General features: G+C 37.8%; 1 protein-coding gene across 1 annotated transcript in view; it reads right to left on the bottom strand.

Moving 5' to 3' along the window:
• Positions 1-22,462, bottom strand: part of acad8 (acyl-CoA dehydrogenase family, member 8) — a 36,930-nt gene that overhangs the window by 13,441 nt on the left and 1,027 nt on the right. Inside the window, exons 2-7 of the mRNA XM_061972140.1 lie at positions 16,568-16,668; positions 16,260-16,429; positions 9,523-9,632; positions 9,353-9,429; positions 5,537-5,674; positions 5,294-5,429 (exon numbers count right to left, since the gene is read on the bottom strand). Coding sequence (XP_061828124.1) covers positions 5,294-5,429; positions 5,537-5,674; positions 9,353-9,429; positions 9,523-9,632; positions 16,260-16,429; positions 16,568-16,668 — 732 coding nt within the window. The remainder of the gene's footprint in view (positions 1-5,293; positions 5,430-5,536; positions 5,675-9,352; positions 9,430-9,522; positions 9,633-16,259; positions 16,430-16,567; positions 16,669-22,462) is intronic.

Genomic DNA, 22,462 nt, shown 5'->3' with positions numbered 1-22,462 from the left:
ACACTGTGGTGTCTATTACGAGGGGGGGGAATATTTTTAGGGTAAATAAATTAATATGAGAAAATAATTTACAGAATAACATTTTTATTTTATAAGAATAAAGTTGAAATGTTACAAGATAAATGTAGGAAATTACAGGCATTTGTTTTCTTTTAAGAAGAATACTGCTGCCATTTCAGGAAAATATGTTGTAATTTACAAGAATAAATTGTATTACTAAATATTTAAAAAAATAAAATTAAAATAACATGTAATAAAGTTGTAATATGACTTTAAAAATTATTATCATTAATAAAAAGTAAGTGTTGTACAAGAAAATAAAGTGGTAGTATAGAGGAAAAATGGTGATGGCTATGACTTGGCCCTGTGCTGTCTATTATGGAGGGTATTTCATGCAAGTGAAGTAATATAAGGAAATACGTTTTATTTTTTTATTTTATGAGAATAAAGTTTTAATATTGCAAGATAAATGTTGTAAATTACAAGAATTGTTCTATTTTAAGAAAAGTAATGGACAGAATATGGAGGAGAATCTGTTGTAATTTATGAGGATAAAATATTTTAAATATGGTTTTTTTAATATGGCTTTAATGCTGATTTTTTAACATCTATGATCAGTTTGTGTGTTTTTTTTCCCATTGGAAAATAAAGATAATCCAAAAGCAATCGAGGCGTCCATGAAAATGTTAATGTTTGAGACTACAATAAAGCCTGGATTATGCTGCTGCATATAGGCGCTACGACGGCTCGCTCACACCCCACCTGCTAACTTTTTTTTTGTTTTTTTTTGTTGACGTTCTCCTCCAATTTCGGATGAACATTTGCAATAAAAGAGTGAATGTTGTGATTATTAGATTAACATTCACTCTAGAACCCACTAAAAAGTTAAAGTACCAATAATAGTCACACATACACTAGGTGGGGTGAGATTATTCTCTGCATTTGACTCATCACCCTCACCCCCTGGGAGGTGAGGGGAGCAGTGGGCAGCAGCGGTGGCCGCGCCCGGGAATCATTTTTGGTGATTTAACCCCCAATTCCAACCCTTGATGCTGAGTGCCAAGCAGGGAGGTAATGGGTCCCATTTTTATAGTCTTTGGTATGACTCGGCTGGGGGCTTGAACTCACGACCTTACCGATCTCAGGGCGGACACTCTAACCCAGGGATGTCAAACCGGTTTTCATTGAGGGCCACATGGCTGCCATCCGAGGGCCGCTTGTAACAGTGAATAATGTATGAATTTGCCTCTAGATTTCATTATTAATTATATATATATATTTTTTTTTAAGTAGACTGTCAATTTTACAGTAAAAACTTAACATTTACATAATTTTACTGTAAAATATAGTGTTTTATTTTATACAACATTTTACGGTACCGTATTTTTCAGACTATAAGGTGCACTTAAAATCCTTTAATTTACTCAAAACTCGACAGTGCGCCTTATAACCCGGTGCGCTTAATGTACGGAATAATTCTGGTTGTGCTTACCAACCTCGGAGCAATTTTATTTGGTACATGGTGAAATGATAAGCGTGACCAGTAGATGGCAGTCACACACAAGAGATACGTGTAGACTGCAATATGATGGCAGTCACACAAGAGATATGTGTAGACTGCAATATGATGGCAGTCACACACAAGAGATACGTGTAGACTGCAATATGATGGCAGTCACACGTAAGAGATACGTGTAGACTGCAATATGATGCCAGTCACACATAAGAGATACGTGTAGACTGCAATATGATGGCAGTCACACGTAAGAGATACGTGTAGACTGCAATATGATGGCAGTCACACAAGAGATACGTGTAGACTGCTATATGATGGCAGTCACACATAAGAGATACGTGTGGACTGCAATATGATGGCAGTCACACAGAGATACGTGTAGACTGCAATATGATGGCAGTCACACATAAGAGTAACGTGTAGACTGCAATATGATGGCAGTCACACATAAGAGATACGTTTAGACTGATGGCAGTCACACATAAGAGACAAGTGTAGACTGATGGCAGACACACATCAGAGATACGTGTAAACTGATGGCAGTCACACATAAGAGATACGTGTAGACTGATGGCAGTCACACAAGAGATACGTGTAGACTGATGGCAGTCACACATAAGAGATATGTGTGACTGCCATCATATTGCAGTCTACACGTAAGAGATACGTGTAGACTGCAATATGATGGCAGTCACACATAAGAGATACGTGTAGACTGCAATATGATGGCAGTCACACATAAGAGATACGTGTAGACTGCAATATGATGGCAGTCACACATAAGAGATACGTGTAGACTGCAATATGACGGCAGTCACACATAAGAGATACGTGTAGACTGCAATATGATGGCGGTCACACATAAGAGATACGTGTAGACTGCAATATGATGGCAGTCACACATAAGATATACGTGTAGACTGCAATATGATGGCAGTCACAGATAAGAGATACGTGTAGACTGCAATATGATGGCAGTCACACATAAGAGATATGTTTAGACTGATGGCAGTCACACAAGAGATACGTGTAGACTGATGGCAGACACACATAAGAGATACGTGTAGACTAATGGCAGTCACACATAAGAGATACGTGTAGACTGATGGCAGTCACACATAAGAGATATGTGTAGACTGCTATATGATGGCAGTCATATATAAGAGATACGTGTAGACTGCAATATGATGGCAGTCACACAGAGATACGTGTAGACTGCAATATGATGGCAGTCACACATAAGAGTAACGTGTAGACTGCAATATGATGGCAGTCACAGATAAGAGATACGTGTAGACTGCAATATGATGGCAGTCACACATAAGAGATATGTTTAGACTGATGGCAGTCACACAAGAGATACGTGTAGACTGATGGCAGACACACATAAGAGATACGTGTAGACTAATGGCAGTCACACATAAGAGATACGTGTAGACTGATGGCAGTCACACATAAGAGATATGTGTAGACTGCTATATGATGGCAGTCATATATAAGAGATACGTGTAGACTGCAATATGATGGCAGTCACACAGAGATACGTATAGACTGCAATATGATGGCAGTCACACATAAGAGTAACGTGTAGACTGCAATATGATGGCAGTCACAGATAAGAGATACGTGTAGACTGCAATATGATGGCAGTCACACATAAGAGATACGTTTAGACTGATGGCAGTCACACATAAGAGATAAGTGTAGACTGATGGCAGACACACATAAGAGATACGTGTAGACTGATGGCAGTCACACATAAGAGATACGTGTAGACTGATGGCAGTCACACATAAGAGATATGTGTAGACTGCAATATGATGGCAGTCACACATAAGAGATATGTGTAGACTGCAATATGATGGCAGTCACACATAAGAGATACATGTAGACTGCAATATGATGGCAGTCACAGATAAGAGATACGTGTAGACTGCAATATGATGGCAGTCACACATAAGAGATATGTGTAGACTGCAATATGATGGCAGTCACACATAAGAGTAACATGTAGACTGGAATATGATGGTAGTCACAGATAAGAGATACGTGTAGACTGCAATATGATGGCAGTCACACATAAGAGATATGTTTAGACTGATGGCAGTCACACATGAGAGATAAGTGTAGACTGATGGCAGTCACACATAAGAGATACGTGTAGACTGATGGCAGTCACACATAAGAGATACGTGTAGACTGATGGCAGTCACACATAAGAGATACGTGTAGACTGCCATATGATGGCAGTCACACATAAGAGATATGTGTAGACTGCAATATGATGGCAGTCACACATAAGAGATACGTGTAGACTGCAATATGATGGCAGTCACAGATAAGAGATACGTGTAGCAATATGCCTAATGTACATAATAATACGTAAAAAACTGGCAGCTCAGTTGCCAGAATTTTTGTGTTAAATCTACATTGGTTTTTATAACATGATATTGTTCTTTTTTATTCTGGCAATTTAGCTGCCAGTTTTTCTACCGTAAAAAAAAATGTTATCGTTTTTTTTTCCCATTTACAGTAACACACCGTTAAAAACAACAATTGTAGATTTTACAGTCAAACTGGCAGCTCAGTCAACAGAATTTTTACGCGAAAAAACAGTAGTCGTTTTTTTCAATTTACTGTAACGTAACATTTATTGTCATTTTTATTAATTTGATGGGTAGTTTGCTGTAAAGTTAAGTATTTTTATTTAGATAAAAACATGTTTGTAAAGTATGATAATATACTGTAGTACCGTCTTTTTCGGACTATAAGTCGCAGTTTTTTTCATAGTTTGGCCGGGGTGCGACTTATACTCAGGAGCGACTTATGTGTGAAATTATTAACACATTAGCGTAAAATATCAAATAATATTAATTATCTCATTCACGTAAGAGACTAGACGTATAAGATTTCATGGGATTTAGCGATTAGGAGTGACAGATTGTTTGGTAAACGTATAGCATGTTCTATATGTTATAGTTATTTGAATGACTCTTACCATAATATGTTACGTTAACATACCAGTTGGTTATTTATGCCTCATATAACGTACACTTATTCAGCCTGTTGTTCACTATTCTTTATTTATTTTAAATTGCCTTTCAAATGTCTATTCTTGCTGTTGGCTTTTATCAAATACATTTCCCCAAAAAATGCGACTTATATATGTTTTTTTTCCTTCTTTATTATGCATTTTCGGCCGGTGCGACTTATACTCCGGAGCGACTTATACTCCGAAAAATACTGTATTTGTTGCACTGTCGGATACTATTAAAGTATAAAAGGTATGCAACTTCAAGCATTACATATATTTTTTCTATAGTCAAATTGAAAAAGATCCTTTACATTTAGTGAGAAAAATGAAGTAATTTATTGACACATATCATTTCCAGGTGTTGGCGGGCCACTTGAAATTACGTGGCAGACCAGATCTGGCCCCCGGGCCTTGAGTTTGACCCCTGTGCTCTAACCACTAGGCCACTGGCGACGGAAGCTAAAACACACATTCCGGGTTTAAACACTAAATCAGCTTCACACACTTAGTTATTCAACACATTTTAAATTGTTGAATGTGTACAGTAAGTATTCAGCAATAATGAAGTATAATGCCAGGATGGATTGGACTCAGTCTAGTCTTTCAATCGCTCTTATGTTTTCTATGAACAAACTGCCTATTTTAGAAAAAAATGATTATACATATTTTGTATTTTTATTGTGAATATGCAGGGATACACCATGATAGATTCGTCCAGATGTAAAAATATGTATGGTGCTCACCGATATTAATCCGGCCTCCATTCAGGCCTTTCATGGCGATGATGAAGCCTTCCCCTTCCTCACCGAGCCTGTTGCTTACAGGAACAGCACAGTCCTCAAATATGACCGCCCTGGTCGGCTGGGAGTTCCACCCCACCTGATGGAGCACACTGCAACTTTACTGAATGTGACTTTATACTGACACCTGATGGCCACATGTAGTAGTACAACATAACATGAGCAAGGCCTTTTGGATGGCGCTACCTTTTTTTCCTTTTTGCCAAAACCGAGGCCTGGAGTGTCCTTCTCCACCACCAGACAGGAGACCCCTTTAGGACCTTTGCCCCCCGTGCGGCACATCACGACATACACGTCTGTGTCCCCCCCTCCACTGATGAAGGCCTGCAATGACAAATGAGCCTCATTCAACTATTGTTTTATTTGACTGCGGTGGAACATTACATCAAAAAATGTAGTTTAGTTAATTATTTCTTTGGTCAGTGGTCAACAAAATAAACAAACAGTTTTACATAAACAAACAGTTGTACATTCCTAAATTGAAAATGTTGCAGACCGAAAGGGTTTAAGTTGAACACTAGAAATGCTTTAAAATGTAATATCGGAAATTATCGGTATCGGTTTCAACCTCCCGATTTTCCCGGGAGACTCCCGAATTTCAGTGCCCCTCCCGAAAATCTCCCGGGGCAACCATTCTCACGAATTTCTCCCGATTTCCACCCGGACAACATTATTGGGGGCGTGCCTTTAGAGTCCTCTACAACCTGTCGTCACGTCCACTTTTCCTCCATACAAACAGCGTGCCGCACCAATCACATAATATCTACAGCTTTTAGACACACCCAAGGGAATGCAAGGCATACTTGGTCAACAGCCATACAGGTCACAATAAACAACTTTACCACTGTTCCAAATATGCGGCACACTGTGAACCCACACCAAACAAGAATGACAAACACATTTCGGGAGAACATCCGCACCGTAACACAACATAAACACAACAGAACAAATACCCAGAACCCAGTGACGTGCGGTGAGGTTGATGGCTGGTGAGGCACTGACTTCATCACAGTCAGATTTACAAACATATGAACCCTAAAGAGTATCTTATTCACCATTTGATTGGCAGCAGTTAACGGGTTATGTTTAAAAGCTCATACCAGCATTCTTCCCTGCTTGGCACTCAGCATCAAGGCTTGGAATTGGGGGTTAAATCACCAAAAATTATTCCCGAGCGCCTGCCCACTGCTCCCCTCACCTCCCAGGGGGTGATCAAGGGGATGGGTCAAATGCAGAGGACAAATTTCATTACACCTAGTGTGTGTGTGACAATCATTGGTACTTTAACTTTGCACATACAAACTGTAGCACACAAAAAAGCACATTTAATAAAAAAAAACGTTATTATGGTCTTATCTTTACTTATAAATGAAGTCCATGCGCCGCTGTTGTGCTGGATTATTGCACCCCCGCCGTAGAATGCACCCCCTGACGGGAGTGTTGTATCAACTAAAGCCCTCACTTAAATTTTCCACGTGCAAGATTGAATCTATTTAAAAAAGTGTAACCGAGGGTTTATAAATGTCGCCTATACTGTATGAAACTACAAAATAACAAACACGGAGGCTCCAGTTTACACGAGGACCACTTTATTTACCTTCTTTCAAAAACCTCCGCTCCACTCCAACGTGTCATCACTTGCGCTCTTAGCGCCTTCAAAATAATAGCTCAAGGCATATACTGTATAACGGCGCATAACAGGAACTTAACATCACAAAGAGGAAAGCCCATAAAAATAGGTTACAAAAGTTATTTAATAAGAAGCCAAAAAGTGCAAAAACAATAATGTTCGTGTTGGAGGAGTTGTGAATTAGGTACACCTGCAGTGTGCAGTTGTACCTAATGTTGTGGCCCTGCAGTCATTCACAACTCCTCCAACACGAACATTATTGTTTTTGCACTTTTTGGCTTCTTATGAAATAACTTTTTTAAATAGATTCAATCTTGCACGTGGAAAGTTTAAGTGTGGGCTTTAGTTGATACAACACTCCCGTCAGGAGGTGCATTCTACGGCGGGGGTGCAGGAGGCGGGATTACTGCGAGCCTCAGCCAGTGCGTCTTTTGCAGCCGTTTTATGATCGCTCAGCACAAGAAATACGTTACACACATACAGTTGTTGACAAAATACACTGTACATTATATACCTCAGCTAACTAAACTATGGAAATGTATAATATAATTCATATAGCAATACGGTCTCACTGCACAGCAGGCCAGCAGTTAGCCGAGTCATTGCGCAATCCATGTTGAGGCACTGAGTGACGTGCCTCAACTGGCTGCTGTTCACCGCACCGTCTCTTCTCAGTATTTGAACGGCAAATGTGAAAATTCAGCGATATTGAATAAAAATAATCGAAAACTGGTGAAGTTAAATGGAAAATAACTTTATAGTATAATCACTGAATACATATAACAATTTAATTAATTTGTTTTCTTTTTACATTTTTTGTCTTTCCATGATGGCAGGTGAGGCCCCGCCTCACCTGCCTCTAGTGACCGCACGTCACTGCCAGAACCCCTTGCAGCACTAACTCTTCCGGGACGCTACAACATACACCCCCCGCTACCCCCTACCCCCACCTCAACCTCCTCATGCTCTCTCAGGGAGAGCATGTCCCAAATTCCAAGCTGCTATTTTGAGGCATGTTAAAAAAAATAATGCACTTTGTGACTTCAATAATAAATATGGCAGTGCCATGTTGGCATTTTTTCCACAACTTGAGTTGATTTATTTTGGAAAACCTTGTTACGTTGTTTAATGCATCCAGCGGGGCATCACAACAAAATTAGGCATAATAATATGTTCATTCCACGACTGTATATATTGGTATCGGTTGATATCGATATTGGTAATGTTGCGTTTGGACCAGTAGTTCCTCCCAGGGAATTCAAGTTTCTGGTCGCTCCCAAGCTCTTTACGACACTTAAAGCGGAGTAGAAGAACCACCAGAGACAGAATAGGTATTTTGTAATATATTTGCAAAGCTTTGCAAATATAATGAGACCAGTCCAGCATAGAACATTCAATCGCGCAGCTAAGGTGGTCTGATCTAAAATATGGAAACCTTCTATTCTATAAAGTCTCTCTCCCTCCCACCCTCGCTGTCTTGTCTTTCCAGCCCAAACACATGCCCATTGTCCTCCGCACCTGGACACAAGAAGAGATAAAAGAAGGAGTATCTCTCCTCCTTACATTCCATAGTCAAGGTTAGCACACAGTATTTGCAGACAACCAAAAGACCACAATTGGAAGAAAAACACTGTTGGAATAATTGTTTGTAAGTTATCACAAAAGAAACATTATATTACATTATGTCCTGATGAGAAGATGAAGGCTGTCTTTCGAGGCCTAACAAGAGGAAGAAGGCTCGTAAAACTCCACTGTGATTTCAACACGGACAGATGGCAGGATCTGCTCAACTTCCAGAGGAACTCTCTTTGAAGTGTTAAACGAACTCTCTTTGAAGTCAACGCTATTTACGACCCGCTGCCCTTTTGAAGCAACTGTGGTCAGGAGACGGGAGGGGTTATCCATTGTCCTCCAACACCTGCCCCAGCTGGATCCAGGAAGAGCCCAGCCCGAGACATCCTCTTCTTGGACTTCAATGAGACCGGAAACAATGACTGTTTTACATACTTCCTATTTCTAATGAGACATGTGTTGGTGCGTGAACATTGAATATCTAATAAAAGAGTCCAAATTGAATTCTGTCTCTGTTTGATTCCTTGCCTTTTGTCTTGTTTAATAGATGTCCTCAGTGTTTGAACGTGACAAACACTAGCTGTTTTGTAATATGATTATGAAAATAAAGAAGTAACACTTAAATACGGATATATGTAAATATCTGCCTCCGACAATTATTAAGAGTTGGACAATATCGGAATATCGGATATCGGCAAAAAAGCCATTATTGGACATCTCTATCAAATACCATGTATTTATTGACTGCCATTCCACTTTACAGGTTTATTTCAAGTTAAAGCAAAGTCAAGTGCAGTTACCTTTGACCCATTCACGATGTAATGGTCACCTTTGCGCTGTGCACTGGTCAGGAGGGACGCGGCGTCACTGCCACTGCCTTCAATTAACATCAGTCATGTCATCAGCAAAGACTGCACACTGTCTGTATGTTATAATGAAATCATAAATAGGCCACAGTAATAAGACTGACCTGGTTCAGTGAGACAGTAAGAAGCAAACTTGTCCATGGAACACAGGTCAGGACAGAACCTTTGTCTCTGCTCAGGGTTGCCGAAGGTGTCAATCATCCAGGCGCACATGCTGAAAGTAACAATTATCATACACAGTCAAGCCCAAGTCATTCCTATCTCTGATATTAGTGGACAATGTGAAGAAAACAAACTAAATAACATCTATAACGTGATCTTTTAGAGCACAGGTGTCAAACTCAAGGCCCTGGGCGCCAAATCTGGCCCGCCACATTATTTTATGTGGCCGGCGAAAGCCTGGAAATAACACGCGTTACAAAAATGCTTGATCTTTTCTTAAAATAGACAAAGTGGAGGAAAAATGGTGATGGCTATGACTTGGCCCTGTGCTGTCTATTACGGAGGGTATTTTATGCAAGTGAGGTAATTTAAGAAAATACGTTTTTATTTTCATTTTATGAGAATAAAAGATAAATGTTGTTCTATTTTAAGAAAAGTAATGGACAGAGAATATGGAGGATAATATTAATAAAAAATGCTTGATTTTATCTTACTACCGTATTTTCCGCACTATAAGGCGCACCTAAAAACCACAAATTTTCTCAAAAGCTGACAGTGCGCCTTAAAACCCGGTGCGCTTTATATATGGATTAATATTAAGATTCATTTTCATAAAGTTTCGGTCTCGTAACTACGGTAAACAGCCGCCATCTTTTTTCCCGGTAGAACAGGAAGCGCTTCTTCTTCTACGCAAGCAACCGCCAAGGTAAGCACCCGCCCCCATAGAACAGGAAGCGCTTCTTCTACTGTAAGCAACCACTCGCCCGCGTAGAAGAAGAAAAAGCGCGCGGATATTACCGTACCTTTCATTTCCTTTGTGTGTTTACATCTGTAAAGACCACAAAATGGCTCCTACTAAGCGACAGGGATCCGGTTCATGAAAAGACGCAATCTCTCCATCCGCACACGGATTACTATTTCACAGCAACTGATATTCCTGTGAACCGCACTGTGGATACAACGGGAGCACGTACGGTGAATATTCGCACCACAGGGAATGAGAAGTCATCCTTCACTGTGGTTCTAGCTTGCCATGCTAATGGCCAGAAACTTCCACCCATGGTGATATTCAAAAGGAAGACCTTGCCAAAAGAGACCTTTCCAGCCGGCGTCATCATAAAAGCTAACTCGAAGGGATGGATGAAGAAAAGATGAGCGAGTGGTTAAGGTAAGTTTAAGTTTACGCGAAGAGGCCGGGTGGCTTTTTTCACGCAGCTTCGTCCATGTTGATATACGATTCCATGCGCGCCCACATCACGCTGGTTTTTAATATATTATTAAAGTTTGACTGACCTATTTGACTGTTTTTTTGACATTCCTTTAGCGCAGTTAGATGCGGCTTACAACACGGGGCGGCTTATAGGTGGACAAAGTTTTGAAATATGCCGTTCATTGAAGGCGCGGCTTATAACCCAGGGCGCCTTATGGTGCGGAAAATACGGTAAATATATTTGTTATTTCCCTTTTGACATGAAAAATCATGTACTGCATGCAATTGCACATATTTTAAAATTCCATATTCATCAAAATCACAATATTATATTATGTATTCCAAAAATATTTTTTGTTAAAATAAAGATAAATACTGTACTTAAATATCTGCTTGATTTATGATTTCAAAACAAATTACCAGTCAAATTGTAGACTGTAAAATAGACAATAAAGTGGTAGTATAGAGGAAAAATGGTGATGGCTACGACTTGGCCCTCTGCTGTCTATTACGGAGGGTATTTTATGCAAGTGAAGTAATTTAAGAAAATAAGTTTTTATTTTCATTTTATGAGAATAAAGTTTAAATATTGCAAGATAAACGTTGTTCTATTTTAAGAAAAGTAATGGACAGAGATTAATATTAATAAAAAATGCTTAATCTTTTCTTACTAAATATAATAGTTTTTTCCTTTTTTAAATTAAAAATCATGTACTGCATGCAATTGTATATCTTTTAAAAATTAAAAAAGCTTAGTGGCCACATGCGTGGACAGCACCTTTTAGCTCTTATTTCCAAAATTGTGTACACTACTGAATTGGGGTCTTATGGCTGCTTATGTGGACACTTATACTGCCATCTGGCGGTGTCAGAAGACTATAACATACAATGGAATTTGGAGGAGAAAAAAAAGTGTAAAAATAAGAATAAGCATGTCACTAAATATGAAGTACAAGTTTGTGTACTTATGGACTAAGTACATCATATCAAAAGATGATTCTTAGTTTTTATTCTAAATAGGGTCCAATAAGCCCAAATAGCAAAGACAAATAAAAAAAGCATGTAAACAGCTGGGGCCTTAAAAGGATGAATATCAAAATCAAAATAATATAATATCATGTATTCCAAAAATATTTTTTGTTTAAAAATAAAGATAAATACTGTACTTAAATGTCTGCTTGACTTATGATTTCAAACCAAATCATCAATCAAATTGTAGACTGTAAAATTGACAATAGTTTTTACGGTTAACGTGTAAAATAGACAATAAAGTGGTAGTATAGAGGAAAATGGTGATGGCTATGACTTGGCCCTGTGCTGTCTATTACGGAGGGTATTTTATGCAAGTGAAGTAATTTAAGAAAATACGTTTTTAATTTTCATTTTATGAGAATTAAGTTTAAATATTGCAAGATAAACGTTGTTCTATTTTAAGAAAAGTCATGGACAGAGAATATGGAGGATAATATTAATAAAAAATGCTTAATTTTATCTTACTAAATATATTTGTTATTTCCCTTTTGACATGAAAAATCATGTACTGCATTAAATTGCACATATTTTAAAATTCCATATTCATCAAAATCACAATATTATATTATGTATTCCAATAATATTTTTTGTTAAAATAAAGATAAATACTGTACTTAAATATCTGCTTGATTTATGATTTCAAAACAAATTACCAGTCAAATTGTAGACTGTAAAATAGACAATAAAGTGGTAGTATAGAGGAAAAATGGTGATGGCTACGACTTGGCCCTGTGCTGTCTATTACGGAGGGTATTTTATGCAAGTGAAGTAATATAAGAAAATACGTTTTTATTTTCATTTTATGAGAATTAATTTTAAATATTGCAAGATAAACGTTGTTCTATTTTAAGAAAAGTCATGGACAGAGAATATGGAGGATAATATTAATAAAAAATGCTTAATCTTTTCTTACTAAATATAATTGTTTTTTCCTTTTTTAAATTAAAAATCATGTACTGCATGCAATTGCATATCTTTTAAAAATTAAAAAAGCTTAGTGGCCACATGCGTGGACAGCACCTTTTAGCTCTTATTTCCAAAATTGTGTACACTACTGAATTGGGGTCTTATGGCCACTTATGTGGACACTTATACTGCCATCTGGTGGTGTCAGAAGAATATAACATACAATGGAATTTGGAAAAAAAAGTGTAAAAATAAGAATAAGCATGTCACTAAATATGAAGTACACGTTTGTGTACTTATGGACTAAGTACATCATATCAAAAGATGATTCTTAGTTTTTATTCTAAATAGGGTCCAATAAGCCCAAATAGCAAAGACAAATAAAAAAAAAAGCATGTAAACAGCTTGGGCCTTAAAAGGATGAATATCAAAATCAAAATAATATAATATCATGTATTCCAAAAATATTTTTTGTTAAAATAAAGATAAATACTGTACTTAAATGTCTGCTTGACTTATGATTTCAAACCAAATTATCAATCAAATTGTAGACTGTAAAATTGACAATAGTTTTTACGGTTAAATTGTAAAATAGACAAAGTGGTAGTATAGAGGAAAATGTTGATGGCTATGACTTGACCCTGTGCTGTCTATTACGGAGGGTGTTTTATGCAAGTGACGTAATATAAGAAAATACATTTTTATTTTATGAGGATGAAGTTTAAATATTGCAAGATAAATGTTTTATTTTAAGAAAAGTAATGCACAGAGAATATGGAGGATAATATTAATAAAAAAATGCTTAATCTTTTCTTATTAAATATATTTGTTCTTTCCCTTTTCACATTAAAAATCATGTACTGCATTCAATTGCATGTCTTTTAAAATTAAAATATTATATTATCATGTATTCCAAAAATATGTTTTGTTATAATAAAGATAAATACTGTACTTAAATATCTGCCTGACTTATGATTTCAAAACCAATGATCAATCAAATTGTAGACTGTAAAATTGACAATAGTTTTTACGGTTAAATTCCGCTGACTGAGTTTTTTACCGTAAAATCAACGTTGGTACTGTTTTTTTCCATATACAATAAGACACTAAAACATTAAAAAACAAACAAAAAAAACATTAAAACAACAAGATTTTACGGTAAAAAAAAAACGAAAAATCTGGCAGCTCTGTTGCTTGAATTTTACCGCTAAAACAGTGGTGTTGTTTTTCCCATTTCATTCAATTTATTAAATTTTTGTACATGCTGTAAAAAAAAAAAAAATACTGCTTTTACTGTAAAATTCTGGTGACTGAGCTACCAGTTTAAAAACTTTTTTTTTTTTCTTTTTTTGCAGCTTATGTAAAAAAATATATTATTAATGTGTTCAATTTAAACACATGTATATTCATATATTACTCATTGTTAAAAACGGCCCTCTGAGGGCAACCATAACTGCGATGTGGCCCTCAATGAAAACGAGTTTGACACCCTTGGTTTAGAGCATCCTAATCAATTACAATGTAACTGCATAAAGAAAGGGTATGTGAATCATTTTGGAAATTTTTAAACTCAAATCTATCTTTCATCACATTATTTTGTCATTTCACTTTTTGTATTATCGTTGTTTAATAACTCAAAATGTAATGACAGAGATGTCATTTTGTTGATATTATGGGGGTAATTTCAAGAATGTAGTCATACTGTTGTGAAAATGATCAGCATTTTCTATATATATTTCTAAATAAGAAAACAAATCATAATGAAAAATAATGTCATCATTTTATAAAGATAAAAATTAACATTTTGAGGAAAAAGTAATATGTTGTTGGAAATGATCAGAAAAAATGCTTACTTTTATAACAAATGTAAAACAAACAAAAACAAGTTTATCGTTATAAATGTACATTTGGTGTCTTTTGCCACTTTTTTGTTTAATTTTAAGCCATAAAAACAATAATAAAAATACCGGTATCATTAATTTGGGGTGTAATTGTATGCACATTAGAGATGCGCGGTTTGCGGACACAACCGCGGATTATCCGCGGATCGGGCGGTTGAAATAAAAAAAAATTAGATTTTATCCACGGGTCGGGTGGGGCGGTTGAAAAAATAAATAAATTAGATTTTAAATAGATTCAGGCGGGTGGCAGTTAAACCAATTCGGAAATATATATACATAGTTAAATGTTGTTACCCACATACGAAAAACGAGCACCTGCAGCATATGCCACAACAGAAGAAGAAAAAAAAAAGAGATGGACACTTTTACGGAGCGGAGAAGGGACGCCTCGCCGGGGTCCGGGACCGAGGCCCCTTCCCCCGAGAGGGCCCCACCGGGAGCCGTAGCTGAGGCGATCCGCGAGAAGGGCCCGACGCACGTCCAGGGTCACCACCGCGCCCACCGCACCGACACCCCGCCTCCTCTGCCTTCGCCACAGCCGGCGTCACGCGCAGCAGGTAAGCAGCTTACCTGCCCGCCACCCCCGTGGCCGGGGGCTCGTAACAGGGGTCACTCCGCGCGCTTCGCCCGCGCAGCTTACCTGCCCGCCACCCCCGTTGCCGGGGCGCGTAACAGGGGTCACTCCGCGCGCTCCGCCCGCGCAGCTTACCTGCCCGCCACCCCTGTTGCCGGGGGCGCGTAACAGGGGTCACTCCGCGCGCAGTGCGCTCACGAAAGGGGTGGGGCTCACCCTGGTTGATATAGACAGAAGGACGGTGGCCATGGAAGTCGGAACCCGCTAAGGAGTGTGTAACAACCCACCTGCCGAATCAACTAGCCCTGAAAATGGATGGCGCTGGAGCGTCGGGCCCATACCCGGCCGTCGCCGGCAGCGAGAGCCGCGAGGGCTAGGCCGCGACGAGTAGGATGGCCGCCGCGGTGCGCGCTGAAGCCTCGGGCGCGAGCCCGGGTGGAGCCGCCGCGGGTGCGAGGGACATCGCACCTCCACGCGCTTGGAGGTGCGCTCAGCGCGGCTCCCATATGATTGCGCACTGGTGTGCGTCTGGGCCGTGACAGCGTGGCACACATTGAATGTCTCTGCTGCATTGGATCAGTCTCCTTTCTTTAACAGGCAAAAGCTTTATAACCTCACTAATGCCTTGCATCGTCTATATTAGATATATAACTGCAGGCGGGTGCGGTTCTGATTAAATGTTACATCGGGTGGATGGCGGATGGTTGACGACTTTCTGATGCGGTTGCGGATTAAATAATTGCCTATCCGCGCATCTCTAATGCACATGTATTTCTGTATTGTAAAAATACACAGGCATCTACCCCTGTGGTAAATTTTAAATGTGCTCTATAAATAAAGTTGATTTGATTTATATATAAAATAGCTACAAATAACTAATTTCAATGGAGATTTTATAATGAAATGAAAATCATAAAACTTAATTATCGTGACCTACTTTTAATATATTAAGTGCATTTTTTCTAGTAGGAATAATTTCAAATAAATAATATGAATGTGCCCCCAAGTAAATAAGTGTCTATCAGCGTACATTAATGCCTTTCTCAGGGGACATACTTGTGAATGCTGATGTACGCTGTGGTGCTGACGCATCCGGTGGACAAGGCTTCAAAAATGACGGACGTGTCCAGCCTGGACAGACCCGATCCCCCAACATCGGGCTGAACGTAGATGCCGCCGAAGCCCAACTGGGCTGCCTTCCGCAACGTCTCTACTGGAAATATTTCCTGGAAAATAAACAGCACGCACATCCAAAACATTGTACAAGGGTTCAGAATATGTATGCCGTATCCAAAACACAGCACTACATAGTTACAGGGGAGTATATTTCTATCCTCCAAAGAAATGTGTGTCAATAAGGCAACCTTCTGGTCCCACTCGGCCATGTGTGGAGCCATCTCGTTGGCGGCAAAGTCAAAGGCCACCTTTTGGAACTCCTTTTGTTCATCTGTGAGTCCATGAGAAGCTGTTGCACAGGAGCACATCATGCAAGTTGACTCATTAAGCAGGAAAAGGGGGGTTGATGATCCAGATAATCAATATTATTGATACCAGTATCACATTTCCACTTGCATGATGACATTGATGTTTTCTTTACATTTATGAAAATATTTGTGTTTACTGATATCATTACAATATTCTATATTGTCATTTACAATGCCCTCCAAAAGTATTGGGTTAGGGTTAGGTGGTTGAGGTGGGCGGGGTTTGGTGGTAGCGTCCCGAAAGAGTTAGTGCTGCAAGGGGTTCTGGGTATTTGTTCTGTTGTGTTTATGTTGTGTTACGGTGCGGATGTTCTCCCGAAATGTGTTTGTCATTCTTGTTTGGTGTGGGTTCACAGTGTGGCGCATATTTGTAACAGTGTTAAAGTTGTTCATACGGCCACCCTCAGTGTGACCTGTATGGCTGTTGACCAAGTATGCTTTGCATTCACTCATGTGTGTGTAAAAGCCTCATATATAATGTGACTGGGCCGGCACGCTGTTTGTATGGAGGAAAAGCAGACGTGATGACAAGTTGTGGAGGACGCTAAAGGCAGTGCCTTTAAGGCACGCCCCCAATATTGTTGTCCGGGTGGAAATCGGGAGTGGCACTGTATTTCGGGAGTCTCCCGGGAAAATCGGGAGGGTTGGCAAGTACGGGCTACTGCATACCTGCCAACTTTTGAAATCAGAAAAACCTAGTAGCCAGGGTCCAGGGGCCGCAGACCCCGGTAGGTCCAGGACAAAGTCCTGGTGGGGGGTTCAGGTTCGCCCCCCGACGCAAAATGATTATTAGCATTCAGACAGGTTAAAATGTTGCTAAAACCATCACTTTTCTATCAGTCACAGTGACTTTTCAAAACAAAAATATTACAGCAAAAATCATATGGGTTGATTGACATGTTTATTCTGTAAGCTAACTTCAATAGTTTGAAATTATTTTGACAGTTAATGCCAGTTATCCTGTCAACCTTTCACAAGACTTCAATTTGTTAATTGAAAGTATAAACACTTTTTACAGTAAACAAATGGTAAAACGGTACTAAACAATTCCAATTTAAAAAAAATTGGTGTCATTATTAACTTTCTGTCCAAGCTTGTATAATCTACTGCCTTGTTCAATTGTAAAAAATATTCTGTGCCTAAAATTCACATTTCTATCACAATTATCATACTGTAAACATGGTAAGCTAACTTCATTAAAATTAATAGTCCTGTCAATAGCATGGAATTACAATTCAAATGTAGTTTTTTTGTAAGCCTTTCAAAAGAATTCAAAATATGAAAAATTAATGAAAATTAATTGAAGCCATCAGACACTTGAAAAGTGGCACATCACATCTCTAATGTAATCATTTGAACTTTTCAACAGAAATAGCACTGCAAAAATATTAAGGACATACTTCTGTATTTTGGTAGTTATGCTGTCAACATTTAACAAGATTTCTTCAACTTGGACTTGAAAGCATAAATAGTATAAACACTTTTAACAGTATAACAGTACTAAACAATTCCAATAGATAACATTGGTGTCATTACCTTTTAGTGGCTAAAATCCGAAAAACGTTGAAAGTTTTCCACTTGTATCGCTAGCAACGGCATTAGACTTGTGTAAACACTTTTAACAGTATGTCGTGCTGTGAAATACAGCCGACAGGATTGCTCACCAAACACGAAGCAAGGCCAAGCGCATGCATGTGCAGGAGAACAAAGGACTTCTTTCATTTAAGGTTTGTGATAAACCATCAAACTCGTTCGTTAAAAGGACTCTATAGTAATATAAAGCGAATTTTTCTGGACATTATCATGCAAGAAAAGTTTATTTTTGGGACCGCGATCACCGCGTAATGATTTTTAAAGGTTGCATTACAAACATTTAACTGTCCCATGTGATCAGCCAGTGCGATTGGAAATCCATGCTCAATTATTGCCTCCGTAAATAAAACTTCGGCATTTATCACATCCAAATAATCTGTTTGGGCGACGAAAAACGTTGAAAGTTTTCCACTTGTATCGCTAGCAACGGCATTAGACTTGTGTTTTTTTGTCCCAACGTGGTCTTTTACATCGCTCATTCCTCCGTGTCCGATCGAAAAATCTTGTCTGCACAAGGTGCAATTCGCGTAGTTTTCACCCTTTTTGGAACGGATAATTATTCCCGGATAGGCTTTTGAATATTCTTCACGGAATGACTGCAGTTTTCTTTTCGGTTTAAGACTCGTTTGCGATTTTTCTCCGGCTGATTCCATGATCGTTCGCTCGTTTGGAAACAATGGCAACAGGTGCCTCGTGCTTGGCAGCGGTGCTATAAATAGCCTCGCGCATGGCATTCGGAATGGCTCGATAGGAAGTTACGGGAAGCAGTGTCGATTGTCATTGTTGTTACGCGATTTCGTGAATAAAACTTTTTTTAAAAAATTTTTTTTAATTAATGAAAAAACGTATTTTTTATCACTGCAACCGTAACCCGGAATAGGTTGATGAAAACCGTACTAATTACGGGAAAACCGGAGTAGTTGGCAGGTATGCTACTGGCATGCTCTCCACTACTGTGGCATGCTGGGTGATGCTGCTGGTAGTTTTTTCTATATTTGTATTTAATAAGTTGTAGGTGTATTTATTTCAGTGTAAAAGTGTAAAAAGTGTTTTGCTTCGGTCATAAAATGATGATAATGGTGTGCCAGGGCATACATGCATTATTTATTTAACGCTTAAATCTCTAGAGTCTACATCAACTTCAGATCTATCCGTCAATTCTAAGTTTGTTTTTTTTAATGTTTTTTGTTTTCTGCCCTTTTTGTCAAAGAAAACTATGTTGGGTTATTTTTTTATGGCATACACACAAACTATGCAAAATATTACACAAAAAATGTTTTCTCAAAGTGGAATATTTGATGTGACGTAATCGGAGCCTTGGATAGGTCAATAATTCATAAAAAAACATTGATTTTGATTCAATATTATGTTTTGCGCAATGACAGTTTTAAAGAAAAACAAACAGCTTTGTTTTATTAGTCAACATTGCAAAGAAAAGTTAATCTGAGGCTGAGTTGACTTGAAACTGTTAAATGTTGCACTTTTTATATGTAGAAGAGAAGTTTTGTCATTTTATTTAATCCGAGCAACAACTTGAGGCAGTTTAATGTTGATTAACGTGGACCCCGACTTATTGGGGTGTTACCATTTAGTGGTCAATTGTACGGAATATGTACTGTACTGTGCAATCTACTAATAAAAGTCTCAATCAATCAATCAAAAAAAGCACTTTATATGTAGAAGGGTTTTGTTGAGAAACCATTCTGAGCCTTATCTTATTTAGTTTTTATTTTATATATGTTGACCACATTAACCCTGGCAATGGACCCTGTGTGTATATGTATTATGGCTGCAACAACTAATCGATTAAAATTGATTATAAAAATAGTTAGCGATTAATTTAGTCATCGATTTGTTGGATCTATGCTATGCACATGCAAGAGGCAAATTTTTTATTTATTTATTTTTTTTAATTTTCTTTTTAATAAACCTTTATTTATTAACTGAAACATGTACAAACAGCCGAGAAACAATAATCAAAATAAGTATGTTGCCAGTATGCTGTTTTTTTCCCAATAAAATACTGGAAAGGATAGAAATGTATTTTGTCTCTTTTATCCGATTATTAATCGAAGTAATAATGTACAGATTAATCGATTATCAAATTAATCGTTAGTTGCAGCCCTAATATGTATGTTATGACATTGTTTACAAATTTGGTAAATAAATAACCGAAACATTTATATTTTGTTGTTTTCTTGCTGTACCGAAAATGAACCGAACCGTGACCTCTAAACCGAGGTACGTACCGAACCGAAATTTGTGTGTACTGTTACCATACTTGCCAACCTTGAGACATCCAATTTCGGGAGGTGGGGGGCGGGGGCGTGGTTGGGGGCGGGGCTAAGAGGGGAGGAGTATATTTACAGCTAGAATTCACCAAGTCAAGTATTTCATATATATATATATATATATATATATATAAGAAATACTTGACTTTCAGTGAATTCTAGCTATGTATATATTTATTTTATTATATATATATATATATATATATATATATATATATATATATATATATATATATATATATATATATATATATATATAATAAATAAATATATATATATATATATATAAAAGAAATACTTGAATTTCAGTGTTCATTTATTTACACATATACACACACATAACACTCATCTACTCATTGTTGAGTTAAGGGTTGAATTGTCCATCCTTGTTCTATTCTCTGTCACTATTTTTCCAACCATGCTGAACACTCTTTCGCAGGTACCCAGAAAAGTTTCGAGTACCACCAAAAAAACCGGAATCTCTGAAGACAGTATAAAAATCTGTGTTAAAGGTGTACAAATACTGTTTGTATAATAAGCATGTTATTTTTTTTTACAAATGAGGGTTAAGAGTTCAGTACTAAAAAAAAAAGAAAATAATGTGGCTTAAGTACAGTTTTTTAATTGAGCTGCTGCATTTTTTGGTTGGGTTGTTTATTTATTTTGAGTAACTTCTATACATTTCTAAAAGGGGAGGAATGTAATAGCGATCTATGTTTGTCTGTTGCCATCTCCTGGTGAATGTTGGCTATAGCGTACTGGGGTTACTTTTTGGTTGGCCAACGATTTACGTGGTGTTGCGCACCTGACGTCACTCAGGTCCGCATGGAGCTGGAGGGGTCGTGGCCAGAGGTGGGTAGAGTAGCCAGAAATTGTACTCAAGTAAGAGTACTGTTACTTTAGAGATTTATTACTCAAGTAAAAGTAAGGAGTAGTCACCCAAATATTTACTTGAGTAAAAGTAAAAAGTATGTTGTGAAAAAAACTACTCAAGTACTGAGTAACTGATGAGTAACATACACACTCATATATATATATATATATATATATATATATATATATATATATATATATACATACATACATACATATACATTGATATATACAGTGTATAATTTATATGTATTTATTTAGCTGTTTTTGTTTACATGTTAAAGGTGTTTTAATGAATATACATGCATGTTTAACACATATAGATTCCTTTCTTTCATGAAGACAAGAATATAAGTTGGTGTATTACCTGATTCTGATGACTTGCATTGATTGGAATCAGACAGTAGTGATGATAACGTCCACGTTTTCAAATGGAGGAGAAGAAAAGTTCCTCCTTTCTGTCTAATACCACATGAAAGTGGTGGGTTTTTGGCATCTTGTTTGTCCAGCTTCCATATTCGTTTTTATACACTTTACAAGAAATATATTGGCGTCAAACTCCGTAGCTTGCTAGCTTGTTTGCGCTGGCTTTCGGAGACTCTTGTTTTGAAAGCGCAGGCGCGATGGAGCGGCACTTTTATTGTGAAGACAGGAACGTCCTCATGTGCGGCCAGTCTTTAGGCTTTTGACGGGATGTACGGTTAAAATAAAAAAAGTATCTTTTTTCCTTCACACTTTTGATTGATTGATTGGAACTTTTATTAGTAGATTGCACAGTACAGTACATATTCTGTACAATTGACCACTAAATGGTAACACCCCAATAAGTTTTTCAACTTGTTTAAGTCAGGTCATGTGACCACCTGGCTCTGTTTGATTGGTCCAACGTCACCAGTGACTGCATCTGATTGGTGGAACGAAGTGAAACGTCACCAGTAAGGCAGGCACTTTGAAGGTCTGTCTGACAGACCAAAACAAACAAAGCGTGCATTAACAGATCGATAAAAATTAGTAGCGA

This window comes from Nerophis lumbriciformis, linkage group LG17 (genome assembly GCF_033978685.3).
Source record: "Nerophis lumbriciformis linkage group LG17, RoL_Nlum_v2.1, whole genome shotgun sequence".
NCBI lineage: Eukaryota > Metazoa > Chordata > Actinopteri > Syngnathiformes > Syngnathidae > Nerophis > Nerophis lumbriciformis.
This window is presented reverse-complemented; position numbering and strand designations above follow the sequence as displayed.